Raw genomic sequence first — 20,949 nt, forward strand, 5'->3', positions numbered from 1 at the left:
CTCTGCCTCTGCTCCTCCCCCTGCTTGTGCACTCGCTCTAGCTCTCTCTCGGACAAATAAATAAATAAAAACTACTGAGACTTACCACGTGGTCTCACACATGGTCTGTCCCGGAAACTGTCCCGAGTGCCCGTGAGAACGCGTGTGGGGTTGTCGCTGGGCGGGTGCTCTGTGTGTCTGCTGCATCTGGTTGGTTGCTTGGGGTTAGTCCTCTGGGCCCTTATTATCTTCAGTCTGGTTGTTCATCCACTACTGAGAGTGGGGGACTGCCATCTCCAACTGTTACTGTACTTCTGGCTATTTCTCCTTTCAATTCCGTCAGCTTTTGCTTCATATAGTTTGATGGTCTGTCATTGGGTGTGTGAATGTTTATAACTGTTATATTTTCTTTTACTGAAATGTTATTAATATATACTGTCCTTTGTCTCTTGTAGCCGTTTTTGAATTTAAGTCTGTTTTGTCTGATGTGAGTGTAGCCACCCCTGCTCTCCTCTGGTCACTATTTGCATGGAGTATGTTTTTCCATCCCTTCACTTTCAATCTATTTGTGTCTTTGGATCTCAAGTGAGTCTCTTGTAGACAACCTATGGTTGGATCCTGTGTTTTTATCTATTCTGCCCATCTCTGTCTTTTGATTGGAGAGTTTAATCCATTTACATGTAAGTAATTACTGATTAAGGAGGGACTTACTTCTGTCATTGTGCTGTTTTCTATGTGCATTATAGATTTTTTGTCTCTCATTTCCTGCATTACTGTCTTCTTTGTGTTTAGTTGCTTTTTTGTAGTGAATCGCTTAAATTCCTTTCTCATATCCATTTGTGTATATTCTATAGCTGTTGTCTCTATGGTTACCATGAAAATAAAGTTATAACACTCTAACTTTGCTTTATAACAGCTTAACTTCAACAACATGCAAACACTCTGCTCCTTTACAGCTCTGTCCCCACCCCTTTCAGTTGTTGATGCCACAAAATTACATCTTTATACATTGTGTGCCCCAGACATGAGCTAGTAATTATCTTAAATGCATCAACCTCTTAAATTTTGCAGAAAACAAAATGTGGAGTTACAAACCATTGTTATAATAGCTTATATAGTATTATAAGTTGACTAATTGAACATAATAAAAAAATAGCTTATGTAACTGCCCACATATTCACCTTTCTTGAGATCTTTATTTCTCCATATGGCTTTGAGATACTGTCTAGTGTCCTTCCATTTCACCCCGCAGGACTCCTTGAGCATTTCTTCCAAGGCATGTGTAGTGATCACATCTCCCTCAGCTTTTCTTTATCTGGGAATGTCTCAGTCTCTCCCTCACCCTTGAAGGACAGTTTGGCCAGATGCAGGATGCTGGGTTGACAGGTTTTTCCTTTTAGTTCTTTAAATATTGGCCCACTGTCTTCTGGCCTCTAAAGTTTCTTATGACAGATGTGCTCACTGACCTTATTGAGGATCCCTAATATGTGATGAGTACACACAAGCTTTCAAGATTCTGTCTTTATGTGATGCCTGGGTGGCTCAGTCAGCTAAGCGTCTGCCTTCGGCTCAGGTCATGATGGTCCTGGGATCGAGTCCTGCATTGGGCTCCCTGCTCCGTGGGGAGCCTGCTTCTCCCTCTGCCTGATGCTCCCCCTGCTTGTGCTTGCTCTCTCTCTGACGAATAAATAAAATCTAAAAAAAAAAAGAAAGAAAGAAAGAAAGAAAAAGATTCTCTCTTTATCTTTGGCTTTCAAAAGTTTGATTATGGTATGTCTTGGTGTTGATCTCTTTGATTCATATTACTTGGAGTTTATTGAGCTTCTTGGATATTTGTATTTAAATATTTCATCAACTTTGGGAGTTTTCAGCCATTATTTCTCCAAGTATTCTCTCTGCTGCTTTCTCTCTCTCTCTTCCTTCTGGACCCCCCAACGTGTGTGCCGGTCTGCCTGATGGCGCCCCACAGATCCCCTGAGCTCTCTTCCTTCTGGACCCCCCCCAACGTGTGTGCCGGTCTGCCTGACGGCGCCCCACAGATCCCCTGGGCTCTCTTCCTTCTGGACCCCACAACGTGTGTGCCGGTCTGCCTGACGGTGCCCCACAGATCCCCTGAGCTCTGTTCACTTTTCTTCAGTCTTTTTTCTGTCTGTTCCTCAGACTCAATAATTCTGTTGTTCTCTCTTCAAGTTCATGGATTCTTTATTCTGCCTGCTCAGATCTGCTGTTGAATCTCTAGTGAATTTTTCATGTCAGTTACTGTGCTTTCCAGCTCCAGGATGTTTTAGTTTCTTTCATGCATTTTCCATCTTTTTGTTGGCATCTCATTTTGTTCACACATAGCTTTCATCTTTCTGACATCCAAACTCTCATCCTTTCTTGACTTTCTCTACGTCCTCTCTCAGTTCCTTGAGTATCTTTTTCTTTTTTAAGATTTTATTGTTTTTAGTAATATCTGCACCCAATGTGGAGTTTGAACTCACAGCCCTGAGATCAAGAGTCACATGGTCTTCTGACTGACCCAGCCAGGCGCGTCTCCTTGAGCATCCTTAAGACAGTTGTTTTAATGTTTTTGTCTAGTAGATCTGTCATTAGGTCTTTTTCAGACAGTTTCTGTTGATTTTTTTTATCCCTTTGAATGGGATGCTTTCCTGTTTGTGTGCCTTATGATTTTTTGTTGAAAACTGCACATTTGAATCTAACAATGTGGTGACTGTGAAAATCAGATGTTTTCCCCTTCCCCAGGGTTTGCAATTTTGTGTTATTGTTTTGATTATTAGTTTTATTTTTTAACTGCTGTAGGCTGTCTCTGGGCTAAGGATCAGCCTGACGTGTAACTTAAGGTCTTCTCAGGTCTTTTCTGAGCCTTTCCCTGGGTATGCATGGTCACTTTCTAATTTTCCCCTTATGTGCAGGCTTTTTTTTTTTAATTTATTTATTTATTTGACAGAGAGAGAGAGAGACAGAGAGAGCAGGAACACAAGTAGGGGGAGTGGGAGAGGGAGAAGCAGGCTTCCCGCAGAGCAGGGAGCCCGATGTGGGGCTCCATCCCAGGACCCTGGGATCATGACCTGAGCCAAAGGCAGATGCTTAACGACTGAGCCACCCAGGTGCCCCACGTGCAGTTGTTTTTTAACAACAACTATCTGGCTCCCAAAAGGAGGAAAAAGAGGAAGATAAAATGAGTGGGGAGAAAAAGGGCTCCAGCCTTTTAATCCCCCAGAAGGCACTTCAGCTGGAGGGAGAGGGGCTTGCAACAGTGGCCGCCCACCTCTGTGTCTGCACCTGTGTGATCAAAAGCAGTCCTCAAAGCACAGATCCCTGATATTTGGAGGACAGGGTCCTTTTTGCCCACCCAAACTCCTGCACACTCTGTGCTCGCTGCTCCAGAAACTCAAGCGCAGCTGTGTGCTGTGAGGCTGGGGCTGGGGGCTGAGGTAGTTGCTACTGTGCTAAGAGCTGAAACTGATTTGAATTAACCATAATTTACCCGATGTTACACACATTCTGCCCCTGCACCTGTTGACCAGGTCGGGAGATGGAGTTCTGGTGTTTCTTGCTGTGCTATCTTCCCAGAATCTTCCAACCCGTCAAATTCTGTCACCTTTCCTGCTCCCTATTTCCTGATATAGTCACGTTTTTTTTTTTTTTTTTAAGTATAGCTACTTTAAAACCTGTGTCTGATAATTTTTGTGTTTCTGATCATTTGTGGTCATTCTCTTTTTTTCCACACATGGCACTTTGCTCCCTTGTGCACTTGATTTGCTTTACTATGTACTACTCATTGCCCTTGAAAAATTATTGGTTAGATTTCCAAGGCCTATGATGTAGATACCTTTCTCCTGGGATCATTCGAATTTGCTTCCACCAGTTGCCATGGGCAGAGGTATTTTAAGACAATTGCAAAACCATTTTAAATCATTTTAAAATAATTTCATTGCTGCAAACCATTTAACTGTAGGAAACAAACTGCGGGTTGCTGGAGAGGAGGTGGATGGGGGGATGGGGTAAATGGGTGATGGGCATTAATGCAGGAGGGCACATGTGATGAGCACTGGGTAATATACGCAAGTGTTGAATCACTAAATTCTACCCCTGAAACTGATAGTACACTATATGTTAATTAACTTGAATTTAAATAAAATCTTGAAAGAAAAAAGAAAAATTTCATTGCTATTGCTTGAATTTTCTTAGCACATCATTTGGTATAAAAGTTGGTTGCAATTCCACACCAGAGCAAGCCCTTGTGTTACAGCCTCTCGGCGGTGGGTCTTCTCTTCCCTTCTCCCTCAATATGAAGACAGCGCACTCCTGGGCCTGTGGGCAAGGAGAGAAGGACTGGGCAGAAAGCCCTGGCCCCCACTTCTATCCTCCCAGCCCTGCCCAGCTACTAAAGCCGCACCTGAGTTAACCTGACCTGATCCTCTGCACCCTGGACTCACACCTCCCTGTCTCCCCCAGGCCAAACTTGATGTCGTCTTTGTCTCTTCCTGTTCTCTCACATCCTTTGTGTATACAGGACTCCCATGGCTCTACCTCTCCACCTTGGTCCTCCCTCTGGGAAGGTGAATGCAGGGGTGGAGGGGGGATGAGGGTATGTTGACTGCTGGGAATTGGGGATGGTGGGCCTGTGGGTGCACGTGGTCTGGAAGGAGAAGGTCCTTGGGATATGGTCCCAGGAAGATCCCAAGGCAAGCAGAAAGCAGCTGATCCAGCCTCTTTGAGGCTTCTAAGAGCAGTGTCTACATGTGCCCAGACCCACACCCTGGTCACAAAGTGGTGGTGGCCAGAGAAGAGTATGGAGGAGTTGAGGGCTCTGGGTGTCGGGGTGGAGGGCATCAACGGATTCATTCCCAGAGGCACCTGGCTGGCCCAGTCAGTTGAGCATGCGACTCTTGATCTCAGGGTCATGAGTTCGAGTCCCAAATTGGGCATAGAGATCACTTAAAAAAAAAAAAAAGATTCATTTTGAAGGAGAGTCCAAGATGGTGAAGGAGTAAGAGAACTTAGTTTCATTGGTCCCAGGAATTCAGCTAGATAGCTACCAAATCATTCTGAACGCCTGCGAACTCCACCAGAGACTGAAGACAAGAATAGCTACAATTCTACAAATAGAAAAGCGACCACTTTCTGCAAAAGGCAGGAGGTGCGGAGACGTGAATCTGAAGCGATATATGGGAAGACAGACCGCGGGGGGAGGGAGCCTCATAATCAGGCTACACCAAGTGAACACCCAGCCAAGACCAAGTTTACTGATCACTGAGAACTAACTGCAAAACTCCAGGGCTAGGGGAATACAGCACACAGAATTCATGTTTTTCCCCCCCCAAGATTCTTTAGTCTTTCAATTTTAACTTTTTGATCTCCTTCCTTTTTCAACCAATTTATTTTATCAACTCTTTTTAAATTCTCTTTAGTTTTCATTTTTACAGTTACATTTTATCCTTTCATTGTAGTTAATTTTATTTTTGTATATATGTTTTTCTCTCTTTACAACTTTGGGATCTAGTTTTCTAACAAACAGACTTAAATACACACGGGATCCAGTGTATTGCTCTATTCTGTTCATCTCTCTGATTATAGTCACTTTTTAAAAAAAAAATTATTATTTTTAAATCAGTTTTGGTCCCTTCTGATTTGTTTAGTGTATATTTCCCTGGGGTCATTGTTGCCATTTTAGTATTTTGTTCTCTCGTTCATCTATTCTCTGGACAGAATGACAGGATGGAAAAACTCACCTCAAAAAAGAGAACGAGAGGCAGTACTGACTGCCAGAGACTAACCAGTATGGACATAAACAAGATGTCAGAACTAGAGTTCAGAATAATGATTATAAAGATACTAGCTGGTTTTGAAAAAAGCATAGAAGACACTAGAGGATCCCTTTTTGGAGAAATAAAAGAACTAAAATCTAACCAAGTCAAAATCAAAAAGGCTATTAATGAGATGCAATAAAAAATGGAGGCTCTAGCTGCTAGGATAAATGAGGCAGAAGACCAAATGATGGAGAATAAAGAAGCTGAGAAAAAGAGAGACAAACAACTACTGGATCACGGGGGGAGAATTTGAGAGATAAGTGACACCATAAAGCAAAACAATATTAGAATAACTGGGACCCCAGAAGAAGAGGAAAGGGGGGCAGAAGGCATATTGGAGCAAATTATAGTGGAGAACTTCCGTAATCTGGGGAAGGAAACAGGCATCAAAATCCAGGAGGCACAGGGCGCCTGGGTGGCTCAGTTGGTTGGGCGACTGCCTTCGGCTCAGGTCATGATCCTGGAGTCCCAGGATCGAGTCCCGCATCGGGCTCCCTGCTCGGTGGGGAGTCTGCTTCTCCCTCTGACCCTCTTCCCTCTTGTGCTCTCTATCTCTCATTCTCTCTCAAATAAATAAATAAAATCTTTAAAAAAAAAATCCAGGAGGCACAGAGAACCCCATAAATCAATAAAAGTAGGCCAACACCCTGACATATAATAGTGAAGCTTGCTAATCTCAGAGACAAAGAGAAAATCCTGAAAGCAGCTCGGGACAAGAGGTCCATAACCTACAAGGGCAGAAACATTAGACTGGCAGAAGACCCATCCACAGAGACCTGGCAGGCCAGAAAGGACTGGCATGATATATTCAGGGTGCTAAATGAGAAAAATATGCAGCCAAGAATACTTTATCCAGCTGGGATGTCATTCAAAATAGGAGGGATAAAAAGCTTCCAGGACAAACAGAAACTAAAAGAATTTGTGATCACCAAACCAGCCCTACAAGAAATATTAAAAGGGGTCCTCTAAGCAAAGAGACACCCCAAAAGTAACATAGACCAGAAAGGAACAGAGACAATATAAAGTATCAGTTACTTTACAGGTAATACAATGACACTAAATTCATATCTTTCAATAGTTACTCTGCATGTAAATGGGCTAAATGTCCCAATCAAAAGACACAGTGTATCAGATTGGATTAAAAAAACAAGACCCATCGATATGCTATTTGCAAGAGACTCATTTTAGACCCAAAGACACCTCCAGACTTAAAGTGAGGGCATAGAAAACCATTTACCATGCTAACGGACACCAAAAGAAAGCTGGGGTGACAATCCTTAGACAAATTAGATTTTAAACCAAAGACTATATTAAGAGATGAGGAAGGACACTATATCCTACTTAAAGGGTCTATCCAACAAGAAGATCTAACAATTCTAAATATTTATGCCCCTAACATGGGAGCAGCCAATTATATAAGCCAATTAATAACAGAAGCAAAGAAACACATCAACAATAATACAGTAATAGTAGGGGACTTTAACACCCCACTCACAGCAACAGACAGATCATCTAAGCAGAAGATCAACAAGGAAATAAGGGCTTTGAATGACACACTGGACCAGATGGACATTACAGATATTGTCAGAACATTCCATCCCAAAGCAACAGAATACACATTCTTCTCTAGTGCACATGGAACATTCTCCAGAATAGATCACATCCTGGGTCACAAATCAGGTCTCAACTGGTACCAAAATACTGGGATCATTCGCTGCATATTTTCAGACCACAATGCTTTGAAACTGGAATTCAATCACAAGAGGAAAGTTAGAATTCAAATACATGGAGGCTAAAGAGCTTCCTACTAAAGAATGAATGGGTCAACCAGGAAATTAAAGAAGAATTAAAAAAAATCATGGAAACAAATGAAAATGAAAACACAACGGTTCAAAACCTTTGAGATGCAGCAAAAGTGGTTCTAAGAGGTAAGTATATAGCAATACAAGCCTTTCTCAAGAAACAAGAAAGATCTGAAATACACAACCTAACCCTACACCTAAAGGAGCTGGAGAAAAAACAGCAAATAAGGCCTAAACCCAGCAGGGGAAGAGAAATAATAAAGATCAGAGCAGAAATCAATGAAATAGAAACCAAAAGAACAGTAGTACAGATCAACGAAACTAGGAGCTGGTTTTTTGAAAGAATTAATAAGGTTGATAAACCCGGGACACCTGGGAGGCTCAGTCGGTTAAGCATCTGCCTTTGGCTCAGGTCATGATCCCCAGGTCCTGGGATGGAGCCCCGCATCAGGCTCCCTGCTCAGCAGGGAGCGTGTTGCTCCCCCTGCTTCTGTACTCTGTCTCTCTCTGGCAAATAAATAAATAAAATCTTAAAAAAAAAAAATCAGTAAACCCCTGGTCAGACTTATCAAAAAGAAAAGAGAAAGGACCCAAATAAATAAAATCATCAATGAAAGAGGAGAGATCACAACCAACACCAAAGAAATACAAACAATTATAAGAACATATTAGGAGCAACTATATGCCAGCAAATTAGGCAATCTGGAAGAAAGGGATGCATTCCTAGAGACGTATAAACTACCAAAACTGAACCAGGAAGAAATAGAAAACCTGAACAGACCTATAACCACTAAGGAAATTGAAGCAGTCATCAGAAAGCTCCCAACAGACAAGAGCCCAGGGCCAGAATGCTTCCCAGGGGACTTCTACCAAACATTTAAAGAACAATTAATACCTATTCTTCTGAAACTGTTTCAAAAAATAGAAATGGAAGGAAAACTTCCAAACTCATTTTATGAGGCCAGCATTACCCTGATCCCAAAACCAGACAAAGACGCCATCAAAAAGGAGAATTACAGACCAATATCCCTGATGAACATGGATGTCAAAATTCTCACCAAAATACTAGCCAATGGAGTCCAACAGTACATTAAAAGGATTATTCACCACGACCAAGTGGGATTTATCCCTGGGCTGCAAGGTTGGTTCAACATCTGAAAATCAATCAATGTGATACAATACATTAACAAAAGAAAGGAAAAGAACCATAAGATACTCTCAATAGATGCAGAAAAAGCATTTGACAAAGTCCAACATCCTTTCTTGATTAAAACTCTCCACAGTGTAGGGATAGAAGGTACATACCTTAATATCATAAACGCCATCTATGAAAAACCCACAGCAAATATCATTCTCAATGGGGAAAAACTGAGAGCTTTCCCCCTAAGGTCAGGAACACAGCAGGGATGTCCACTCTCACCAATGCTATTCAACGTAGTATTAGAAGTCCTAGCCTCAGCAATCAGACAACAAAAAGAAATAAAAAGCATCTGAGTCACAAAGAAGAAGTCAAACTCTCACACTTCACAGATGATATGATACTCTATGTGGAAAACCCAAAAGTCTCCACCCCAAAATTGCTGGAACTCATACAGGAATTCAGTAAAGTGGCAGGATATGAAATCAATGCACAGAAATCAGATTTCTATACACTAACAAGAGACAGAAGAAAGAGAAATTAAGGAGTCGATCCCACTTACAACTGCACCAAAAACCATAAGATACCTAGGAATAAACCTAAACAAAGAAGCAAAGGATCTGTACTCAGAAAACTATAGAACATTCAAGAAAGAAATTGAGGAAGACACAAAGAAATGGAAAAACATTCCATGCTCATGGATTGGAAGAACAAATATTATTTTTTTTTAGGATTTTATTTATTTATTTCAGAGAGAGAGAATGAGAGACAGAGAGCACGAGAGGGAAGAGGGTCAGAGGGAGAAGCAGACTCCCCGCTGAGCAGGGAGCCTGATGTGGGACTCGATCCCGGGACTCCAGGATCATGACCTGAGCTGAAGGCAGTCCCTTAACCAACTGAGCCACCCAGGCGCCCTGGAAGAACAAATATTATTAAATGTCTATGCTACCTAGAGCATTCTACACATTTAATGCAATCCCTATCAAAATACCATCAAGGTTTTTCAAAGAAGTGGAACAAATAATCCTAAAATTTGTATGGAACCAGAAAAGACCCCGAATAGCCAGAGGAATGTTGAAAAAGAAAAGCAAAGCCGGTGGCATCACAATCCCGGACTTCCAGCTCTATTACAAAGCTGTAATCATCAGGACAGTATGGTATTGGCACAAAAACAGACACATAGATCAATGGAACGGAATAGAGAGCCCAGAAATGGACCCTCAGCTCCATGGTCAACTGATCTTCGACAAAGCAGGAAAGAACGTCCAATGGAAAAAAGACAGTCTCTTCAACAAATGGTGTTGGGAAAATTGGACAGCCACATGCAGAAGAATGAAACTGGGCCATTTCCTTATATCACACACACAAATAGACTCAAAATGGATGAAAGACCTAGAGTCTATTGAAATCCTTGAGGAGAACACAGGCAGCAACCTCTTCGACTTTGGCCACAGCAAATTCTTGCTAGACATGTCTCCAAAGGCAAGGGTAACAAAGGCAAAAATGAACTACTGGGACTTCATCAAGTGGAAAAACTTGCACAGCAAAGGGAACAGTCAACAAAACCAAAAGACAACCGACAGAATGGGAGAAGATATTTGCAAACATTTTATCAGATAAAGGGCTAGTATCCAAAATCTTTATGGAACTTATCAAACTGAACACCCAAAGAACAAATTATCCCATCAAGAAATGGGCAGAAGACATGAACAGACATTTCTGCAAAGAAGACATACAAATGGCTAAAAGACACATGAAAAAATGCTCAACATCACTTGTCACCAGGGAAATCCAAATCAAAACCTCAAGGAGATACCACCTCACACCAGTCAGAATGGCTAAAAATAACAAGTCAGGGAATGACAGATGTTGGTGGGGATGTGGAGAAAGGGGAACCCTCCTACACTGTTGGTGGGAATGCAAGCTGGTGCAACCACTCTGGAAAACAGTATGGAGGTTCCTCAAACAGTTGAAAATAGAGCTACCCTATGACCCAGCCATTGCACTACTGGGTATTTACCACAAAGATACAAAGGTAGGGATCCGAAGGGGTATGTGCACCCCAATGTTCATAGCAGCAATGTCCACAATAACCAAACTGTGGAAAGAGCCAAGATGTCCATCGACAGATGAATGGGTAAAGAAGAGGTGGTCTATATACACAATGGAATATTATGCAGCCATCCAAAAATATGAAATCTTGCAATTTGCAATGATGTGGATGGAACTAGAGGGTATTATGCTGAGTGAAATAAGTCAGAGAAAGACAATTATCATATGATCTCTCTCGTATATGGAATTTAAGAAACAAAACAGAGGATTACAGGGGAAGAGAGGATAAAATAAAACAAGACGAAACCAGAGAGGGAGACAAAGCGTAAGAGACTCTTAATCTCAGGAAACAACCTCAGGGTTGCTGGAGGGGAGGGGGTGGGGGATGGGTAACTGGGGGATGGGCATGAAGGAGGGCACGTGATGTGATGAGCACTGGGTGTTAACGCAACGGATGAATCACTGAAGTCTACATCTGAAACTAGTAATACATTACGTGTTAATTAACTGAGTTTAAATAAAAAATATTCATTTCCAGAGCTTCCTGGTATCACTATAGAGGCCATACTTACGCTGACAACGCCCAGATCCAATCTCCAGCCCGAGGAGGCTCTGAAGCCAGGCCTGGAGAGCCAACGTCTCTAAGGCACAATTTCTGACATGAATCTCCCCCCACGGGTTCTCTCTGCACCCCTTCACTCCCTCATCTCTCAAGGCGGCTCTCCACAAGGCCAGCGGCGCCCCCCTCCCCCCCCCCCCCCCCGCCGCCGGGAGCCAGACCATACCGGGGCCCCCAGGGAGCACTGTCTCTCCCGCCATCTGCCCCCACTCTCCCGCTGGCTGCAGTGGCCTCCTCCTCCTGTGCCCCTTTGTCCAAGCCCTGATCACGCAGCTCCCCCTCAGGCTTGGGCGTGTGGCCGGCGCTTCCCTGCTCCTGCCCAGGCCAATTTCCTGCCCCCAGCCCCAGGCCCCTGGCACTAGTGTCCTCATGCTTCCCATGCATCTTCTGAAGGCCCTGCAGTTCTAGGTGCTGCAGACACAGCAGGGAGCCAAAGAGACACAGGCTCCTGCCCTCCAGGGCCTGGCACCCCAGTGAGAAGATACAGATCAGGGCCCCTCACAGTAGCCCCATGGACGATATGGGCCAAGTCATTCTTCATGAGGGCTCTCCCTGAGCATTGTAGGACGTGAAGCAGTACCACTGACCTTGACCCAGGAGATCCAGTAGCACCGCTCCCCTGCACCATGACAACCCAAAATGTCTCCAGATAGTGCCAAATATCCTTGAGGGCAAAGTTCTTCCCCTCCCTCCAAGAACTCTGGATACAATGAGAAATCACCATATCGAATAAAGTGTATCGCGAGACAGAAGGTGGGAATTGTAAGGAGAATTAAAAATGTCAGACAGGGTAAAGGGGTCTAGGGAGGATGGGGGTGTAATGGGATGAATATTTGTATCCCCCCAATCTACATTTTGGAGCCCTAACCCCCAGTGTGGCTGCATTTGGAGCAGAGGGGCCTCTCTGGAAAAAATCAAGGTTAAATAAAGTCATGGAGGAGGGGCCCTAGTGTCCTTATAAGAAGAGACACTACCCCAGTGAGCAATCCCTTCACCCCCGTTGGGATGGCTCTCATCAAAGAGACAAGAAACAACAGGTAACCAGCTCCCACTTTGGCTCCCCCTCCCAGAACCCCCTCCCCAGAGCGGAGCCCACCCAAGGGCCCCTCTCCCGCCCCCCCAGCCCAGCCACCCGGCCAGAACCCCACCAGCCCAGCCCTGTCAGGTCCCCCTAAAACATGAAAACCTTCCGAGTCCTGGGAGACTTCTCCCACCTCCTAGCCATCATCCTGCTACTGCTCTAAATCTGCAAGTCCCGCCCGCCCTTGTGCCGCCATTTCAGGGAAGAGCCAGGTCCTTTTTGCTGTGGTGTTCACTGCCCGATACCCGGACCTCTTCACCAACTACTGCTCACTGCACAAGACATGCATGCAGGTGGTCTACACCGCCTGTTCCTTCACCACAATCTGGAAGATTTACAGCAAGTTCAAAGCCACTTCCAATGGCACCACGACACATTCCGGGTGGAGTTCCTCGCTGTTCCCACGGCCATCCTGGCGTTCCTCGAGAGATCCTCCGGACCTTCTCCACCTATATCTGGAGTCGGTAGCCAACCTGCCCCGGCTGCTCGTGGTGAACAAGACCAGGGAGGCCGAGACGATACCGGCCACTACTTGTCCGCGCTGGGCATCCACCCCCACGCTCCCTCTCTTCAACTGCACCTGGCGCTACCACTTCGAGGGCTTCTCCAACCTCACTGCCATCGTGGTGGGCCTAGTCCACGCCTAGTCCACACTGTCCTCTACTGCGATTTCTTCTACCTCTCCCTCACTGAAGTCCTGAAGGGGAAGAAGCTGAGTTTGCCGGCGTAGCCCTGGGCCCCGCCATCCCGCTCCTCGGCGGCCCCTGAGAGGCGGAGGAAGGCAGCGAACGACCAAGGGCCTTCTGTCCGGGGGTGACCTTTTAAAGAACCAACCTCTCCGCACTCCCCAGTCCCCCTCCTGCCGGGTTTCGGGGGGCAGTGGAGGACCCAAGTCTTGGGGAGCTCAGGACCTGGGGTGTTTGTAGTTTTTTGCCTTTTGGAGAAGAAAAAAAAATCTTTCCATTAAAAAGAAAAGAAAAGAAACAACAGGTGTTGGCGAGGATGTGGAGAGAGGGGACCCTCGTGCACTGTTGGTAGGAAGGTAAGTTGGTGCAGCCGCTGTGGAAACAGTATGGAGGGTCCTCAAAAAATAAAAATAGAACTTATCCTATGACCCAGCAGTCCTACCGCTGGGGATGTGTCTTAAGAAAATAAAAACACAAATGTGAAAAGATATCTGCACCTGCCCCCCATGTTCACAGGACCTCAGCCGCAGAAAGGCTTGGACCGTCCCTGGGGGCAGAGGGGATCTGGGAACACGGTGAGCAGAGAGGGACAGTGGCTGGTGATGATTTAAAAGGTCTTTCCGTCAGGTCAGCAACGTTAGTCACAGCAGAGTGGCCCAAGGGTCCACCTGCAGATAAGTGGATCAACAAAACATGGCCCATCCATAAAGTGGAGTGTTATTCAGCCTTAAACAGGGAGGAGGTGCAGGCACCTGCCACCACCTGGGTGAACCCTGAGGACACTGGGCTCAGTGACATGAGCCAGCCCCAAAGGGACAACACTGGATGGTCTCACTCCCGTGAGTCCCCAGAGGAGTCAGATCATAGAGACAGAAAGTGGATGGTGGGTGTCGGGGAGCTGGGGACGGGAGAGATGGGGAGCTGGTGTTTCTTGGGGGCAGTCTGGGAAGATGAACAAGTTCTGGAGGTGGAGGGTCGGGACGGTTGCACAACAGTGTGAACGTGCTTCCTGCCACTGACTGGACACTTGAAAATGGTGAGAATGGTACCTTTTTATGTTACGTATATGTTACCGCAATTTAAAAAAGGTGTAAGAAAAAGTCCTGGCTGCCTTGGAAGACTGGACCACAAGGGGGCGGGCCACCGGGAGACCGAGCGGCGAGTCAGGAGTCCCGACGCGGGGCGGCGGGCGGCGGCGGAGAGAGGTGCTCTGCGGGCTCTGACCGTGCAGCCGACACGATTTCTAGGGCTGTTGCCGGTCTGGTGTGAGCATCTGCAGGGGCAGACTGCCCTGACCCGAGACAGGGAAGGCTGTGGACAGAGCAGCTGTTTGATCTTGGGGTGGGTTGGAGGGGTGCAATCAGATCGGTTTGGGACTCGCAGACACAGACAAGTCCCTTCTCCACGTGCGGGTGTTCAGGAGGCAGCTGGACATGCGAGTCCGAGGCTGCATGGCTGCTGTGCACGGCCACAACTGCATACGGTCGCAGAGGACGGGACTCTCCGGAGGCGACATGAAGAAGTGGGGGGCAAAGGGCTGCCCAGCAGCGCCCTGAGGGGTGCTGCCCTGGGGAGGAGCGCTGGGGGGAGGGGACTGCGGGGCTGCTGAGCCAGGGGCGGGGGGGGGGTACTGAGTACTGTCCCAAGATGGGCCAGGGTAAGCCGAGGTCGCAGGCCAGGCAGGAGTGGGCTCGAGAGAGAAAGGAGGAGAGAGTAGACCGCGGGGAGAGGTGCAGCCGAGGCGGGGTGGGGCTAGGGACTCTCGAGGTTTGTTTCCCTCGGGTATAAAAAAAAAAATCACGGGAGCGCCTTGGTGGCTCAGTGGGTAAAGCGGCTGACTCTTGATCTCCGCTCAGGTCTTGAACTCGGGGTCCTGAGTTCCAAAAAAGAAAAATAAATCACAACCTGTTCGCTGAAGAGAAGGTTCCAACTGAGAGGCGAAAGCCGGTGCCCTGGGGAGGGGACCCCAGCGCTGGGGGGGATGGAGAGAAAGCGAGCTCCGCGGCACCCGCACTCAAGACCCGGGCAGCTCCGTCGGCCGCCCCTGGTCCCGCCCCCGACATCCCTTGGCCCCTGGCGGCCGCTCGGTCCCCTGGGTAGGCGCGCGCGGTCGCCGCAGGAGGTCGAGAGTGTGTTCGGCTCGAAGGTCAGGCTGGACCGTGGGCTGAAATGAACCGGAAGAAGAGGATCCCAGGGTGCCGGGGAAGCGGGAGTACGCACGCGATGATGGATCCGCGGTGCCATCGGGACCCCGGGGACGCAGCGCACCAGCAACCCCTCCCTACTGAGCAGGACGCGCTGGACAAGCCTGCAGCGGGGCCGGGAAGAGCGTGCTTCCAGAGCACCGCTACCTGAGGTCTACCGGCGCCTTGCTTCTGGGTAGGCTGGGTCCCCCTCCGCGCGTGGACGTGGCTGTGTGCCGGCGCGCAGAGAGCGTAACCGGCACGCGGAGAGGGTGACCGGCGCAGGTCACAAGTGTGAGACGGAGAGGCAGAAAAAAGACGAGGCCGAATGGCGTCTTCAGCCCCAGGGGCCCCTCAAGGCTGCAGCGCTGGGCTCCGCCGTCGGGGCTCGAGGCGAGGAAGAGCGCGGAAATGCGCACGTCCGGGATCGCGGCCCATAGTCTCCCCCGCCCAGGCCCCCCGGGAGCGCGCCCGACCCGGAAGAGGAGAGAGTGGCGGTCACGAGCACCGCCCCTCCCCTGGGTCGGGAAGCCTGCGGCCGGCGGGGACCACAGCCGACCAGAGGCCGGGCGCAGGGGGCGGAGACGTAGCGGCGCGGCGCTGCCCCGCACAGCGCGGGCTGCTGGGGTCTCCCGCACGCACGCGGCCGGGATGTGGGCCTGGGGCGCCTTCCCCCGGAGCTGCTGGGCTTTGCGGGTACCCAGTCGACGCCAAGTGGAGCGCGTCCCTTCCAGAGGGGCGGGTGTACCCCGCACGCGTGGGCCCGGCAGGAACCTGAAACCCGCGCGCCTCGCGGGGGGGGGCACGCGAGGCTCTTTGCTTCCAACAGCCCTGAGCATTCACGAGGGAGAAAAGGTCACAGAGAAGCCAAGTGACCCCTCCGAGGTCACACAGCCGGGGAAGGCGGTAGGACCTCAAGGCTGGGAGAAATGGGGCCGAAGGGGGAGTGGCAAACAGGTGTCCACGCTCCGAGAGGTGTAAAGGAGGACCCCGGCCGGCCGGAGGGTCAGGGGCTAGGCCGCGCGGGAGTGAAGACCACAGGGTGGATTCCCCACGGCCCCACAGTCTGGCTCGCTCCTGGCCCTGATCTCCCCGGGGCAATCCGACCAGACCGGACCCTGCTGGCCGGCGGGGAGCCTCCCCAGGCCCTGGCGTGCATAGAGCCCCTCCCTCAGGATCGGCCCCAGGGACACCCCGATACTCCGTATTGCTGGACTCTTAACAGCAGATTTCCCGCTTCCTCAGTTTCGCTCCCGTCCGCAGTGGCTCTGGACGCCGCCTCCTCCCGGCAGCCCTCCGGAATCCAACAACTGTGAGCCTGGTGGGGGTGTAGGTGCAGCCCCCGCCAGAGCTGAGCACTCGGAGCCTCGGAGCTTCCTCGGTCCCTTTAAACTGGTGATTCGAGCAGTCTGGGGTTCCCATGACAACGACGGCGGATGGGGGACCCGGGCGGGGTCCGGTCGGAGCGCATGCGCGGTGCGCGCCCGACGCAGCACGTCTTCCCGAGTCGCCGGCGCTGCTGTCGCGGGGTCCCTGAACCGCGGTGAGGGCGGGGTGGGGCGTTCGCGGGCCTGGGGGGGCGGGTTGTGGGCTCGGGGTGCACGGGTGCGGGGGGGTCCCTGAACTGGGATGAGGGCGAAGTAGGGGGTCTGTGAACCCCGGTGAGGGCAGGATGGGAGGGGTTCGCGGGCCTGGGATGGGGCGGGGTAGGGGGTGCTGCTGAACCGGGGTGAGGGCGGGGTGGGAGGGTCCTTGAGCCGCGGTGGGATGGGTTCGGGGGCCCGGGGTCGGCGGGCTGCGAGGATTTCGCGGGCCTGGGGGATGAGGGCGGGGTGGGAGGGGTTCAGGGGTCCGGGGTGGGCGGGGTGCGAGGGGTTCGCGGGCCCAGGGGGGTGAGGACGGTGAGTGGGGTCGGTGAACCGCGGTGAGGGCGGGGTGCGAGGGGTTCGCGGGCCCGGGGGGATGAGGGCGGGGTGGGGGGGGTCCGTGAATCTCGGTGAGGGCGGGGTGGGAGGGGTTCGCGAGCCCCGGAGGTGAGGGCAAGTTGCGAGGGGTTCGCGGGCCCGGGGGGATGAGGGCGGGGTGGGGGGGGGTCCGTGAACCTCGGTGAGGGCGGGGTGGGGGGGTCCGTGAACCTCGGTGAGGGCGGGGTTCGAGGGGTTCGCGGCCCCGGGGGGTGAGGGCGGGGTGGGGGTGTCCGTGAATCCCGGTGAGGGCGGGGTGGGAGGGGTTCGCGAGCCCGGGGTGGGGGTGAGGGCAGGGTGCGAGGGGTTTACATGCCCGGGGGAGGGGGGTGAGGGCGGGGTAGGAGAGGTTCGCGAGCCCGGGGGAGTTTGAGGGCGAGGGGTTTACGGGCCTGGGGGGGTGAGGGCGGGGTGGGGGGTCCGTGAACTCCGGTGAGGGCGGGGTGCGAGGGGTTCGAGGGCCTGGGGCGTGAGGGCGGAGTGGAGGGGGTCCGTGAACCCCGGTGAGGGCGTCGCTGACCCCCGCGGCTCGCTGCAGGGCGGCCCCGGCTCCCTGCGCTCGGCCATGGCCCCCCCCGCTCCGGTGCAGGCTCCCGAGGTCGCTGCCGCCGTGGCTGCTGCTGCTGAGCGTGGCGCTGCTGGGTTTCCAGGCCCGCGCCGAGCCCGCCGCCGGGAGCGCCGTCCCCGCGCAAAGTACGTGCGTCGTGGAGGGGTCCCCACGGGGCCCTGACGCCACCGGGGCGTCGCGAGAGCACGGTTCCTCCCCATTGTTCCCAGCACCTACCTCGCGCCCCTTCCGCGGTCGGGCCCCCGGCCCCCCCCTTCGGTGGGAGGTGCTGGGGGGGGTACGGGACTAGGGTGACGTTCCCTCCGCGCTGATGCGCACTCCCGCAGGCCGTCCGTGCGTGGACTGCCACGCGTTCGAGTTCATGCAGCGCGCCCTGCAGGACCTTCGGAAGACGGCCTACAGCCTGGACTCGCGGGTGAGCTCCTCTGGCCGGGCGGCAGCTGTCTGGGGGGGAGCGGGGCAAGGACCCAACCTGTGGCACCACCGGTGATCCTCCTGCTCTCGGCTCCAGTGTTCTGAGGGGCATTGTGGGCGCAGGTCTCACCCATGAGCGTTTCCAGACCCGGTGAGGGAGGGTGCCCCCTTCCCTAAGGCCTCATTAGGCCTTTTTCTCTGTGAGCCACACCCAGGACCTGAGGAAGAACCTCCAGTCTCAGTTCAGCACCCCGCCCCGCCATGGGGCAGTGAGGTCCAGCGGGCAGGGGAAAGAGGGTTCACTTTCCCTGGGTCAGAAACGGCTGTGGGGGGAGGCCTGGGCAAGAAAGGGCAGCTTGGGCAGGGCGGTCTGGGAGGCTGCACACCCCCCAGCCTCACCTGGGGAGGGATGGGTGTTAGGCACAGCGTGCTAGGTGCAGGGTCAACGCCCAAGTCTGGGAGGAACACTGAGCCCTCCCACCCTCTCCTGCGTCCTCACTGTGCCTCAGCCAAGGGAGTTTTCACTTAGGACAGAGTTTGGGAATGGGGGAGAATCTCCAGAAGTGGAAAGAAGGGGAGACCCCACCCTGGTTCCCTTTTCTGGCCAGCTCCGCAGGGCCCAGATGGAGGCCTAGAGTGCCTCCAGGATCTGAATCTCACTGAGTCTGGGGCTGGGCTCCTGAGAAGAGCAGCCCCAGCCCAACATGGCGTTGGGGGAGACCCTGAGAGGCAGCATACGGGTTGAAGCTGTCCAGGCCTGGAATGAGCATGTGCAGGGTCCCAGACGGGACAGCTGTGCTGGCAGAAACCGCGGAGGGTCTAGAAGAAGAGTGTGGGAAGGGGTGGAGGCCCACAGGGTAGGAGAGGGTCTGACACTCAGTGTGTTTGGGGGCTCCGAGGTCTCAGGAGCAGGCGGAGAGGGTACTGCTGGTAGCACCCGGAGATGGCCTGCCCTCGGGAGCTGGTGGGCGGAGCGCTGGCCCGGCGCCCCGCCCTCACTGCCCCTTGTTGCTTTGCAGACGGAGACCCTCCTGCTGCAGGCCGAGCGCCGGGCCCTGTGTGCCTGCTGGCCTGCCGGGCGCTGAGGATCCTCAGACACCGCTGTTCCTCATCAATAAACACCCGGCCCAGCACACTGTGTCCTGTCTCCCTGTTCTGGCCACCAGAGCCCACCTGCGTCGCCCCCAGTGGTCCCTGGTGTGGGACTTAGTTTCCCCAGCGGTTCCATGTGGGCCACACCAGGGCCTGTGCTGAGCAGATACGCGTGTCTCGCCCCACGTGTGGACCTATACCCACAGGCACTTTGTGGCCACTGCAAGTCAGCCTTCAGACACCTCACTTGCCTGCCTGCCCTCTGAGGCCAGGGGAGTGTAGAAGCTGGCCTCGTCCCCGGAACAGCTGTCCCTGTGCCGAGCCCCCCCGGGATCCTCTGCACTGCGCTGGGGATGGCTGTCCTGGGAGCTCCCCGCAGGCCCCCCAGTGGGCCCCCGCATAGCCTAGCCCGCGGTAGCTGTCGGGACAGGCAGGAGGAGCCGGCAGCCAGAGAAGGCTCCTCGGGGCACGGGGAGGGCTGGCATGGTCCGTACAGCCTCCACCCAGCCTGCCGGGCTCCTCCTACAGCCCCAGCCCAGCCCCTGGGCACCAGGGAATAAGAATCTGGGTCTGAATACAAGTGTTATGCCTGTGGGTAACGGGCCCTTACTCATCCACAGGTGTGTGCATAGCGCCAGGCAGGAGCCCTCTGGAGGAAGCAGGTGACCCTCCCTCCGTCCCTCTGTCCCTCCATTCATTCCGTCGATGTTTTGTAGTATCAAGTATCCAACCAAGCAATGCCATGGTTGGAAGTGACCGCTGTGGGACACTTGGCCTTTCTGGGGTGTTAGTTCCCTAGTGGTGGCTGCCCAAGGGCGCCACGGCGCTCCTGCCAGACAGGGGAGGATCGCCCCTCTTTAGCCCACAAGTCCCCACCCCCAGCCTGTCCGTGTCACCGTGCGTGTGCACACGTTTTCTCAGAGCCTTCCTCCAGGCCTCAGCCCCACAGCACCTGCCCTGCCCTTGCTCCCACCCCAGGACCTGTCCTGTCAGTGCTTTTCTGCCTGGAAGGGCCTGGCATGCTGCTGCCGATCCACGTTGTCTGGACCACACAGAGTCCTACCTTGGTCGTGCTGGGAGGTTGAGCTAGATGTCTGGTGGTGGTGATGCCTGTGAACTCTAAAGCAGGCCAGGGAGAGACGAGGGAGTGCTGAAGCTCAGACCAGCCCTCAGTTCTGGAAATGCGCGGGGTACTCGGTGGCAGGGATCAGAATCCTCCAGTCTTGGGGCCCCAGAAAGGAGCGGAGGGCGGACGGAGGCAGGTGTCTTCCCTCCGGGGCCCCGCCCCGACGATGCTGATGTTCCATTGGTTGGCTTCAGTCACGTGGCCATTCCTGGCTGCCGGGGAGGTGGGGATGGACCGCGTTCTCTGCTTGGGTTCTCCGATTTAGCAAAAACAGATCTAGGACCAATGAATACTGTTCAGTATAAAAAGTACAAGTACTTCTAGTGTAAGTACTCGCTAGTATTACGTATGTCCCATGCAGTATTTAGGACATATTTATACTAAAAGTGATTCGTTTACCCAAAATTTAATCTTAACTGGGCACCCTGT

General features: G+C 51.9%; 2 protein-coding genes and 1 pseudogene across 2 annotated transcripts; 2 read left to right on the top strand and 1 right to left on the bottom strand.

Annotated features, from left to right (window-relative positions):
- Positions 1 to 12,584: 12,584 nt before the first annotated feature.
- LOC113925353 lies at positions 12,585 to 13,217 on the top strand (annotated as a pseudogene).
- Positions 13,218 to 13,892: 675 nt separating this feature from the next.
- On the bottom strand, positions 13,893 to 16,216 carry LOC118356758. Its single transcript, XM_035726374.1, has 2 exons — positions 15,525 to 16,216; positions 13,893 to 15,046 (listed from the first exon to the last, which is right to left on the bottom strand). Exons 1-2 carry the CDS (start codon positions 16,193 to 16,195, stop codon positions 14,992 to 14,994), a joined length of 726 nt encoding a protein of 241 aa, XP_035582267.1. The 5' UTR covers positions 16,196 to 16,216; the 3' UTR covers positions 13,893 to 14,991.
- C2H4orf48 (chromosome 2 C4orf48 homolog) lies at positions 16,119 to 19,435 on the top strand. The gene is made up of 5 exons (XM_027600038.2): positions 16,119 to 16,262; positions 16,602 to 16,899; positions 17,859 to 18,013; positions 18,215 to 18,303; positions 19,322 to 19,435. The coding sequence occupies exons 2-5, from the start codon at positions 16,793 to 16,795 to the stop codon at positions 19,385 to 19,387; spliced, it is 417 nt and encodes a 138-aa protein (XP_027455839.2). The 5' UTR covers positions 16,119 to 16,262; positions 16,602 to 16,792; the 3' UTR covers positions 19,388 to 19,435.
- The last annotated feature ends 1,514 nt before the right edge of the window (positions 19,436 to 20,949 follow it).

The sequence above is a fragment of the Zalophus californianus genome, chromosome 2 (assembly GCF_009762305.2).
Source record: "Zalophus californianus isolate mZalCal1 chromosome 2, mZalCal1.pri.v2, whole genome shotgun sequence".
NCBI classification, from domain to species: Eukaryota; Metazoa; Chordata; class Mammalia; order Carnivora; family Otariidae; genus Zalophus; species Zalophus californianus.

What these genes read in the sequence shown, in the direction of transcription:
- C2H4orf48 (XM_027600038.2), top strand. Translation starts at nt 16,793, where the DNA reads ATGGGGGACCCGGGCGGGGTCCGGTCGGAGCGCATGCGCGGTGCGCGC. An exon ending in CGCGGGGTCCCTGAACCGCG is followed by an intron (nt 16,900 to 17,858) that starts GTGAGGGCGGGG and finishes GGCTCGCTGCAG; the next exon opens with GGCGGCCCCGGCTCCCTGCG. An exon ending in CCTACAGCCTGGACTCGCGG is followed by an intron (nt 18,304 to 19,321) that starts GTGAGCTCCTCT and finishes GTTGCTTTGCAG; the next exon opens with ACGGAGACCCTCCTGCTGCA.
- LOC118356758 (XM_035726374.1), bottom strand. Translation starts at nt 16,195, where the DNA reads ATGCTCAGGGCTGTTGGAAGCAAAGAGCCTCGCGTGCCCCCCCCCGCG. An exon ending in AAGGCGCCGGTAGACCTCAG is followed by an intron (nt 15,047 to 15,524) that starts GTAGCGGTGCTC and finishes TTTGGAACTCAG; the next exon opens with GACCCCGAGTTCAAGACCTG.